The sequence below is a fragment of the Canis lupus genome, chromosome X (genome assembly GCF_011100685.1).
Source record: "Canis lupus familiaris isolate Mischka breed German Shepherd chromosome X, alternate assembly UU_Cfam_GSD_1.0, whole genome shotgun sequence".
In the NCBI taxonomy this organism is placed as follows: domain Eukaryota; kingdom Metazoa; phylum Chordata; class Mammalia; order Carnivora; family Canidae; genus Canis; species Canis lupus.
Window position 1 is genome coordinate 67,623,319 of NC_049260.1, and position 12,015 is coordinate 67,635,333.

General features: G+C 39.6%; 1 protein-coding gene across 1 annotated transcript in view; it reads left to right on the forward strand.

The window, feature by feature from the left end:
• The window catches only part of LOC119868306 (dachshund homolog 1-like), a 220,868-nt gene extending 217,686 nt beyond the window's left edge, over window positions 1-3,182 (forward strand). The window contains exons 3-4 of the mRNA XM_038588810.1: window positions 300-431; window positions 1,938-3,182. Coding sequence (XP_038444738.1) covers window positions 300-431; window positions 1,938-2,116 — 311 coding nt within the window. The 3' untranslated portion in view covers window positions 2,117-3,182. The remainder of the gene's footprint in view (window positions 1-299; window positions 432-1,937) is intronic.
• The last annotated feature ends 8,833 nt before the right edge of the window (window positions 3,183-12,015 follow it).

Here is a 12,015-nt window from a genome sequence, read left to right on the forward strand (position 1 = left end):
CAACAACACATTTATTAGAAAGTAATTCCTTTAAGTATTTCACAGTCCTTCCTCTGACAATGTTATTTTAGATAGAATTTAACGTACATTTAATGATTTTTAGAGGTTTAAACAGTCTGTTGTAAGATGAGGTCAAAACAAGAGTTGAAAATTACTTTGTCAAAGAATATTATGTATAAATTAGACATGAGTTTTATTTTAGCTTGTGCCATGTAGCATAGGTCTGTTAAAGAAATGTATCCAACTTTCAATTACATTAGAAATGGTCCCCATTTTAAAAGGTATGGTTCTGGTTTTAGGTATAACAGCTGCAGCAATGGCTGAAGCAATGAAACTGCAGAAGATGAAGCTTATGGTAATGAACACTCTTCAGGGAAATGGAAACCAAAATGGAAATGAATCAGAGCCTGATGATCTTAATTCTAATATTGGTAAGTGTCTTCAGGACTACAAGGCAGGTGACTCTTACTAATGTATTCTGAGATTGGAGAGAAGAGGGATGAGGGCTAGAATAGAGAATAATTTGTATACTTTGATCATAAGCAGTTATTGCAGAAGGATGCTTAACTCATCCTCTAAGTAGTACATTGAAACTAGAAAAAACATTACAAGTCAGAATTAAATTTCAGGAAACATTCAGTTATCTTCATTACTTTTTTTGTAGTGGAATTAATTACTAATTTTATAGTGTTAGCTATTTTACCTTCTGCCTGTGAAAAATTGTCCCCTTCAGTTTCACTCCAGAATTCTTTCTTCAACTTTCAAAAATTTACCACTGAGAGGCAGTTCTGAAATTCCACCTTGGCCCATCTGCAGTCATTTTAGGACCAATACCTCCTTAGCTAATTAAAGGTGCTGGCATACTCAGGGCATTGGCAGGGGCTAATGAAAAGAAGTAGAACAAGGAGAAAGCAAAGAAGAAAAGACAGAAGAAAATAAGAGAAGAGGAAGATGTCTGTGAAGTGAAATATCCCTTCCCTTCTTGATAGTTGTATTTCCTCCTTTACCCTGTGATAATTTTAGTTTGGTTTTGATCATAAGACCACCTGTAAGATGTCTTTTGGCAGTAACTTGGATCACAGCTATCAACATACATTAATGGATGTGCAAATGATTAAATAAATAAATATGGTTTAATTTTATTGCAAAATAAGAAAGGGTAACCAAACATGGTCTTAAGGAGCCATAGGTTTCTGATCTAATTTTTCAGCTAAACTTAATATATTGTGATAGGCAGATTCGTAGCAGCCTTATCTTTCTTCTTTTAGGCTCCTAGGAGTTCAAATATGATGGGACCTTATTTTAGAGGAAAAAAAGGGAATAATTAAAGAGGGAAATAACTGATGCCAATCAGTATAATAAGCCGCTCCGACTTTAATACAATGTATTTCTCCTCATCTAAAATTGAAATGTTTATGGTGAATTCCAGAGTGAGAGTTGGGCTTCAACTAGTGCTCACAGCAGGGAATCAATGAACAAATGCATTCTTTAATTGAATTTGTGGTAGCTGTAAGCAACACATAGAAAATACTAAAGTAATACTAAACAAAGAATAACAACAATATGAAGTTACCAATTATTATGTACTAAGTATGTCCAACGTTTTTATTTAGTTACAAGCATTTTTTATTTTGATATGATTGATATATAACATTGTGTAAGTATAAAATGTACAATGTATTGATTTGTTACACTTATCTATTACAATATGATACCACCATAGTGTTAACTAACACTGCCATCACATCTCATTATTACTTTTTTTTTTGTAGTAAGAACCTATAAGATCTAGTCTCCTGGCATCTTTCAAGTATATAATACAGTATTTTAAACTTTAATTTCAGTGTTGTGCAGCATTTACTCATCTATCTCCTGTGTTAATCCATTTAATTCTCACCAAATTTGATAAGAGTATTTTCAATACTTCCATTTTGCAGATCAGGAAACAGAGGTGCAGTGTGGTTCGGCTTTGCTCATAGCCCCAAAGCTAGTAAGTGTCAGAGGTATATTTCAATCCCATGTCTGGTTAAGTCCAAAGGCTGTTTCAGTCACATTCTTCCTCCTCTTTAATATTGTTTTGAAGCAGAGATTTTATTCTATCAAACCCTTCAAATAAAAGTTGTTTTTATATGAGGTTGCACTGATAAACTCATGATCAGTTTCCTAGTCCTAACACCTTTTATTTCATATTGGCTTTCAAATCTTCTGGTGTCTTAGAATGACCATTATTTGACAGGAAACCACTTGTATATAGAAATAATTGTTAAAAAATAATTGCTGTGCTAATAAAAATTAATGGGAGTTCAAGCAGTAATTTTTGTCATGTTTTTCTTAGGCATACTAGTTTATGAAAAAAACTGTACAAAATTTGTAGGTTATTCCTTTATAATAAGTCAATAAAGACATTGGAGAGATGTACCGGTGACCTAATTTCTAACTTAGAAGTAGTTAATTTTCCTGGCTAAATATGATCTGTCCTAACTCCGTATACCCATAATTGTGATAAAATAAAGTATTAGGTTTTCATTTGTGTATAATATTATACTTGATGCTATAGAAATGAAATTAGAGTAGTCATAGTGCATGACCTTGCAGAGATTGTAATCTATCTGCATCTTGATGTAATGAAGGTAAGCAGATATAAAAAATAATTATAATGATGATAATAAGAATAATATGTATTTAAATGAAGAAGTCCCTGAGGTTTTCAAAGTCTATAAATGAACACTGCTACCATGTCTGTACATGCATACATACTAGATTCTGTTACAAGGAGGGATCCCCTCAGCCGTAACTTTCCCCCATGAGGTATTAGAGAGCCGGTAGCCCTCAGCAATCTTTGCCACTGAAGACTGCAGCTGCTCTCACTGCCACCACAGACAACCACAGATTTGTCTGTCAAAGAACTTCACAGTCTTTGCCAATGGTGATCTCAGCTGATGGAATTGCACAAAGACAACACTGCTCTGCCCTCCCCATTCCTAGATCTGGAGCTGCCATTGTGCTTTCCTGGAGCCAGAGCTGCCACAATCCATTTAGTCAATGTCTTTGCACCCACCTGCCTGTGAAGGTCTTTCCCTATTGAAGTGAGTCCATAGAGTCTGAAAGAGGTGCCTACTGCTTCAAATGTGCAGACAGCAATGCAAAGTCATATGGAATATGAAAAATCAATAAAACACCACTGAAAAGGAACAAAATAGCGTTTTGTTTTGTTTTGTTTTGTTTACTAAAATAGCCCTAAAGAAGTGGATATGTGTGGTTAATTGCCTGACAAATAATTCAAATAGTAGTTGTATAATAATTTCTTTAAGGAAGCTGAGTGAATTATAAGAGAACACAAGTAAGTAATAAAGAAATCAGGAAAACAATACATAAACAAAATGAGAATTTTAACAAAGAGATAGAAATCAATAAGGGAATCTGGCAGAAATTCTGCAGTTGAAAAATACAATGAAAGAAACAGGAAATACAGTATAAACATCAATATCAGGCACAATCAATCAGAAGAAAGAAACTGAACTTGAAGATAGGTCATTTGAAATTTTCTAGTCAGAGGAGAAAAGGAAAAAAAATAAAGGGGAAAATAAAACTACAGGATTTATAGAATACCAGGATGTATTGTTTCTTTCATGCTAATATATGCTTTATGGGGGTTCCAGGAGGAGAAAATAGAGAAAAAAGGGGAGATAAAACTTTTTTAAAGAAATAATTATTGAAAAGTTTCTAAAACTGGGGAGGGAAATTCACATTCATGTTAATGAAGCTCAAAAATATGATCAGTCCCAAATGACCACACTGAGATACATTATAATCAAATTGTCAGAGATCAAGGGCAGAGAGAAAGAGTTCAAAAGTATCAAGGGAAAAATAAATTTGCTACATATGAAGGAACCACCATAAGACTGTAAGTATTTCTGAGCAGAAACTTTGCAAGTGAAGATGACAGAAGAGTATGATCCCCAAGTCACCTGTCCCCACCAACTTACTTGATAACTTTCAAATCATCGGCCATCATACGGATTCGGCCTGAGATTTAAAGAGAGAACAGCTGGAATGCTACAGAGAGAAGAGTTTGCGCTTCTATCAATGTAGGAAGACAGAAAAAAAATAAAGAAATAAAAAGGCATCCAAGGGGGAGGGGGCCCCGCCAAGGAGCTGGGCTAAGGCCTGATGGCAAGAGCCCCCAGGACAGGAAAGCCCAGTTCCAGAGAAGCAGAAACTTTGCCAGTCTTCCTGGACAGAAAGGCGCTCACAGGGAGCTCTGGCAGGATCCCAGGAGGGGAAGTGGAGCCCCCAGGTTCCCGGGGTCACTACAGAGGAAGTGCACCCAAGAGGAGAGCACACCACTCACCGTGGGCCGAGCTCCCTAAAGGGCTGGGGCGCACGCCCAGCGAGGCCCCAGGAGCAGCTCAGGTGGCAGCTCAGGTGGTGGCTCTGCCCAGAGGGGGCTGGGCACCTCGGGTGTGCGATTCCAGTGGTGCAGGTCCCAGAGCACAGGGCGCCTGGGGACACAGCCCAGGATCCTCCCCGGGACAGGGGGAGGCCGGCAGGACACAGGGCAGCAAGGACGCTCCTGCTGACGGGTGGCCCCGAGCTGTGCAGATCGGCACCCCCCGCCCGCTCCTGGAGCATCCAGGCCCCTTGCGGACTGGGAAAATGCAGTAGTTACTGTGGGAGCTGACTCCAGAGCTCTAGAACTGGCCGCTGCCACTGTTGTTGTTCCTCCTGGTGTCACCTTGTACCTGGGACTGAGCAGGGCCACCAGGAAGCAGGGGCCTCACAGGATGAACAGCTCCCACTTCTGCATGTGGATGTCCAATTTTCCCAGCACCATTTATTGAAGAGACTGTCTTTCTTCCAGTGGATAGTCTTTCCTGCTTTGTTGAATATTAATTGACCATAAAGTTGAGGGTCCACTTCTGGAGTCTCTATTCTTTTCCATTGATCTATGTGTCTATTTTTGTGCCAGTACCACACTGTATTGATGACCACATTTTTGTAGTACAACCTCAAATCTGGCATTGTCATGCCCCCGGCTCTGGTTTTCTTTTTTAATATTCTCCTGGCTATTCAGGGTCTTTTCTGATTCTACACAAATCCTATGATTATTTGTTCCAATTCTGTGAATTACATCCATGGTATTTTGATAAGGATTGCATTAAATGTGTACATTGTCCCGGGTGCATTGACATTTTCACAATATTAATTCTTCCAATCCATGAGTATGGAATATTTTTCCATCTCTTTGTGCCTTCCTCAATATCTTTCAGAAGTGTTCTGTAGTTTTTAGGGTATAGAAGATGCTCTGCATCACTTGCCATCAGGGAAATACAAATAAAAACCACAATGAGATACCATCTCATACCAGTAAGACAAGTGAAAATTAACAAGACAGGAAACAACAAATTTTGGAGAGGATGTGGAGAAAGGGTGACACTCTTGCACTATTGGTGGGACTGTGAACTGGTGCAGCCACTCTGGAAAGCTGTGTGGAGGTTCCTCAAATAGTTAAAAATAGAACTGCCCTACCACCCAGCAATTGCACTACTGGGGATTTACCCCAAAGATACAGATGCAGTGAAATGGCAGGACACCTGCACCCAATGTTTATAGCAACAATATCCACAATAGCTAAACTGTGGAAGGAGCCTTGGTGTCCACTGGAAGATGAATGGATAAAGAAGATGTGGTATATGTATACAATGGAATATTACTCAGCCATTAGAAATGATGAACACCCACCATTTGCTTTAATGTAGAAGAAACTGGAGGGTAGTATGCTGAGGAAGTAAGTCAATCATAGAAGGACAAACATATGGTTTTATTCATTCGGGGAATATAAAAAATAGTGAATGGGATTATAGGAGAAAGGAGAGAAAATGAGTGGGAAATATCAGAGGGGGTAACAAAACATGAGAGACTTCTAAGTCCGGGAAATGAAAAAGGGATAGTGGAAGGAGAGGTGGGCAGGAGGATGGGGTGACTGGGTGATGGGCACTGAGGGGGGTACTTGATGGGATGAGCACTGAGTGCTATATGTTGGCAAACCAAATTCCAATAAAAAATGTACAAAAAAATGTCTAGTCAAGTGGCATTTACTCCAGGTATGCAAGCGTTGTTCAATACTAACAAATCAACCATTGTGGTACATCATATTAACTACAACAAAAAAGGATAAGACCCATATGACTGTTTCAATAGATGCACAAAAGGCACATGGCAAACTACAATATCCATTCATGATAATAACCCTCAAGAAAGTCAGTTTAAAGGGAACATATCTCAACATAATAAAGGCCATATATGAAAACCCACAGCTAACACCTTACTCAATTGTGAAAAACAGAGCTTTTCTTCTAAGATCAGGAGCAACACAAGGTTATCCACTCTCCATTTTTATTCAGTGTATTATTGGAAGTCATGATACCATATATAGAAAACTCTAAAGATTCCACTTAAAGAAAACTTCTAGAACTTACAGTTTAATTCAGTAAAGTGGTAGTACACAGTAATAAACAGAAATCTGTGCATTTCTATACATTAATAATAATGTAGCGGAAAGAAATGAAGAAATAATCCCATATAAAATTGCTCCGAAAATAATAAAATATCTGGGGATAAACTTAACCTCCTTAGGTGAAAGATCTATACTCTGGTATGTTGACAAATTGAATTTAAATTAAAAAATGAAATATCTGTACTCCAAAAGCTAGAAAACATTGATGAAAGATATTGAAGATGACACAAGTAAATGGAAAGTTATTCCATGTTCATGGATAGGAAGAATCAATACTGTCCATTAAAATGTCCATACTACCCAAGGCAGTCTACACATTTAATGCAAACCCTATCAAAATGCCAACAGCATTTTTGACAGAAGTAGAACGTATAGAGTTCTGTGAAAAATGGTGGAGGAGGAGGAACCTAAGCTTAATATTGTCCCTTGAATACAACTAGATAACACCCACATCAGTATAAATAACCCAGAGAACAACATGAGGACTGGCCGAACAAGCTCCACAACCAAATGTAGAGAAGAGACCACATCAAAGAGGATAGAAAGGGTGGAGACACAGTGGGGAGCTAAATGAACTTGTGGGTTATTTCTGGGAGGTAGCCATGGATTCAGAGAGGGGAGAAAAATTCCTCCCTGTGTGAGGAAAATTCCCATAGTATTGGCTCTGACAACCAGAGGGACCAAATTTCATGAGTTCTTACAACAGCAGGAATTAAAGCCTGGGATGTTAAAAATCAGCAGGCTTGGCTCTCGGAGAGCCAGAGAAAACTGAATTCCTGCCTCTAAAGGAGCACAAAAAACTTTGTGAGATACAGCATAGAAATAGCAATTTGAAAAATACCTGGAATATATGGAAGTGTTAGTTGCTAATAACAGAGCATGTCCCAGAGTGACAGTTTTCATTGGGAGACTCCTCCAGGAATGAAGGAGTTGGCAGGCTCCACTCCTTTCCCCACCTCCCAGCATATACACCCTAGCATAAGCATTCATGTTGTAATTTAGTTACACAGAACCCCACCCCCTCTAGGTGGGCCTGGCTCAGTGCCTGTGTTATGGGCCCCCTCACCTGTGAGACCCATGAAAACATTGTCATGCCACATCTCTCAATTGCACAGTTTGTCGGCCTTCAACCTCATGCCAGTGGTCAGTCACCTTCTGCTGCTGATGCCACAACTTGCTAAAATTGTGAGCCCCATTCATGTACTTTGTGAATCAGACCCCAGCTATTCCTGGTCTTGACAGTGGTGACATGATCCCCGTAGAACAAGACTGGTGCAGAAAACTTGCAGGCGTTGTGTGACCCACCCACATTCAATTTGCAGATCATCCCTCAGCTATTCTAGGGTCAGCAGCACATGCATAGCCTCTGTGGAAGAGGACAGATGCACAAAATGCATAGACACTATGTGCCCTGCCTGAGTGGCCCCAGCTGGCCCTAGTCTACATGTACAGCATCTGTTAGTCCCCTGTGGAAGAGGACCAGTGCACAAAACTAGCTGGCACAGTGACCTCCATCTGTGTGCACTTTGCAAAGCAGACCAGGCTGGCCCTGGTATCCAAAGCAGAGACACACCCTCTCTGACAAAAGACCAGCACCATCTTGTTAAAAGTGTAAATCACACCCACTACTTTCAAGAGCAGGAGATATAGCTGACTTTCCTAACATAGAGAAACAGACACAGAGAGATAGACAAAATGAAAAGACAGAGGAACATTTTCCAAATGAAAGAACAGAACAAAACCACAGCAAGATACCTAAGTGAGATATAGATAAGTAATATGTCTGATAGAGGATTTAAAATAATGATTATAAGAGAGGGGGAAGAGAGATGATGGTAGAGCAGTAGGAAGAACCTAGGCTTATCTTGTCCCATGAACACAGTAACTATCAAACCATTCTAAATACCCCAGAAAGTAGTTTAAAGACTGACAGAACAAACTCCATTCTAAAGGGAGAGCAGAAGACACATCGAAGAAAGTAGGAAATATGGAGACACGGTTTAGGGAAGAAACAGTATGTGCTGAGGAGGAGTGGGAGCCTTGGTCACAGAGAGGGGTGAGAGACAGAGGAGCACACAGGGGAACACACAAGAAGAACATTTTCCCAAAGCCATTGGCTGGGAAAAGAAGGGCTTATTTTTGTGAGTTCTTGCAGCCACAAGGGCTTAAAGAGTAGAGTTTTAAATGTAAGAAGGCATGGATGGGATATAGCCCTGAGGGCACTACCATATTCCTGGAGAGATAAAGAACCTGTGGCCAGAAGCCATGGAAACAGTTATCTGAAGTATGTCTGGGACACATAGTGGGGACACTATTCCCTCTGTTGGAATGCAACCCTGAGAGGAAGCATCCCAGATGTCTCTCTAAGGACAAAGGGAGATGGCCATTATCATTTTCCTGCCTCCCCCCTCAGCATAAAGTGGGAGCCACCTGACAGAACCAATGGAGCACCCTCAGTGACTGCCTAATTTGACTAAACCAAGTATGACACCCCTTTGCTCTGGGTAGACTTTCTTAGTCAAGACTGCTTCATTCCCAGTGTGTGGGTCCTATCACCAAAGACCAGCAGAAACTACTGCCTACACCACGTATCCTGACCAGGGAGTTCTACAGGGCTTCAGTTCTAGTGAAAGTAATATCAGTTCTTATTCCACAAGCAGACAAAAGTACACTTAATTAAAATTCTCCAGGGATCCCTGGGTGGCGCAGCGGTTTGGCGCCTGCCTTTGGCCCAGGGCGCGATCCTGGAGACCCGGGATCGAATCCCACGTCGGGCTTCCGGTGCATGGAGCCTGCTTCTCCCTCTGCCTGTGTCTCTGCCTCTCTCTCTCTCTCACTGTGTGCCTATCATAAATAAATAAAAATTTAAAAAAAATTCTCCATATTCTAGCCAAAGACCAAGCACTGCCCACTGCAGTCAATGAGAAACTCTGCAAACAACTGACCTGAAGGATAGAGCAGCCTGAACACAGCAGCAGTATGCATGCAAAACATAACTAAGACAATCCCTGAAGCACCAGCCTCTGGAAACTATATGACCTTTTTTTCATAAAGACATTACTCTCACAAGAAGGACATATAATGGGATTTTCTGACACAAGGAACACAAGACACAATGCCAAGATGGAGAAATTCATCCCAAATGAAACAAGAGATCTAAATGAAATAGATATAAGTAACATGCCCGATGGAGAATTTAAAGCAACAATCATAAGGATGGATACTCACTGGGATTGAGAAAAGAATGGAGACTTCAGGGAGGTCCTTATGACAGAGATAAAAGAGTTAAAAATAAATATTCAGAAATGATAAATGTGATAACTGAGTTTGGAAACAGGCTTAGTGCAAAGGACACAAGGCTGGTAGAATTAGAGGAATGAATAGTGATATGGAAGTTAATAAAACTGAACAATAGAGAAAGAGAAATATAGAACACAAGAATAGCCTTAGGGAACTCAGTGACTCCATCAAACACAACAACATTCGTATTATAGGAGTCCTAGAGGAAGAAGAGAGAGATGAGGGGACATAAAACATATCTGAGGAAATAATAGCTGAAAATTTCCCTAATCTGGGGTAGGAAACAGACATGCAAATCCAAGTGGCAAAGAGAACTCCCATCAAAATTTAGAAAAGCAAACTCATATCAAGACATATGGAAATTACATTTGCAAAATATACTGATAAGAAAGTATCTTAAAATCAGCAAGACAAAGAAATCCTTAACTTACAAGGGAAGATGCATAAGGCTAGCTGGGGATTTCTCAACAGAAACTTGGCAAGCCAGATGGGAGTGGCATAATATATTCAAAGTGCTGAATGGAAAAATCTGCCGCCAAGAATATCCTGTTCATAAAAGCTATTATTCAGAATAAAAAGGAGAGATCAAGAATTTTCCATACACACAAACACAAAAGGAGTTTGTCATCACTAAACCAGGCCTGTAGGAGATATTAAAGGGTCTCTTTGAGTGGAAAGTAGAGACCAAAAGTGACAAAGGCAAAAAAAGAACAGAGAAAATCTCCAGAAACAATTATAAAACAAATAATAAAATGTCATTAAATACATATCTATCAATAATTACTTTAAATATTGGGCCTCTGGGTGGTTCATTCATTTAAGCATCCAGCTCTTGATTTTGGCTCAGGTCATGATCTCAGGGTCATGGGATTGAGCCCTGTGTTGGGCTCTGTGCTGAGTTTGGAGTCTGCTTAAGATTCTCACTCTTGGGATCCCTGGGTGGCGCAGTGGTTTAGCGCCTGCCTTTGGCCCAGGGCACGATCCTTGGAGACCCAGGATCGAATCCCACGTCGGGCTCCCGGTGCATGGAGCCTGCTTCTCCCTCTGCCTGTGTCTCTGCCTCTCTCTCTATCTCTCTGTGACTATCATAAATAAATTTAAAAAAGGAAAAGATTCTCACTCTTCCTCTCCCTCTGCTGCTCCCCAACTCGTAATCTCTCTCTTAAAAAAATAATTACTTTGAACGTTAATAGACTTAATGTTTCAATTAAAAGACATAGAGTATTAGAATGGATAAATAAAAAACAAGAACCATCTATATGCTACCTATAAAATATTCATTTTAGGCCTAAAGACACTTGCAAATAGCAGTGAAGGGGTGGAGAAACATTTATCATGCAAATGAGCATCAAAAGAAAGCTACAGTAGCCATATTTGTATCAGAAAAAATAGACTTTAAACCAAAGACTGTAAAAAGAAGTGAAGAAGGGTACTATATCATAATAAAGGGCATTATCCAACAAGAAATTTTAACTGTTGTAAATGTTTATGCACTCAACATGGGAGTAGCCAAATATATAAATCAATTAGTAACAAATGTAAAATAACTCATTGATAATAATATAATAATAGGAGAGAGCATTAAGGCACACTTACTTCAATAGATCACCTAAAGAGAAAATCAACAAGGAAATGATGGCTTTTAATGACACACTGGACAATATGGACTTCACAGATATATTTAGAACATTCCATCCTAAAATAGCAGAATACACATTCTTTTCCAGTGCACATGGGACATTCTCCAGAATAGATTACATACTAAATCACAAATCAGGCCACAATAAGTACAAAAAGATTAAGATCACACCATGCATATTTTGGTCCACAAAGCTATGTAACTTGAGGTCAACCACAAGAAAAACTGGAAATACTACAATACATGGAAGTTAAATAACATGCTATTAAACAATGAATGTGCCAAACAGGAAATGAGAGATGAAATTTAAAAAAAATAGAAACAAATGAAAATGGAGCAAAACATTTGGGATGCAGCAAAAGCAGTCATAAGAAGGACATAGAGAGGGACACCTGGGTGGCTCAGCGGTTGAGCATTTGCCTTCAGCTCAGGTGTGATCCCAGAGTCCTGGGATCGAGTCCCACATCGGGTTCCCTGCATGGAGCCTGCTTCTCCTTCTGCCTATGTCTATACCTCTCTCTGTGTGTGTCTCTCATGAGTAAATAAATAAGATCTTAAA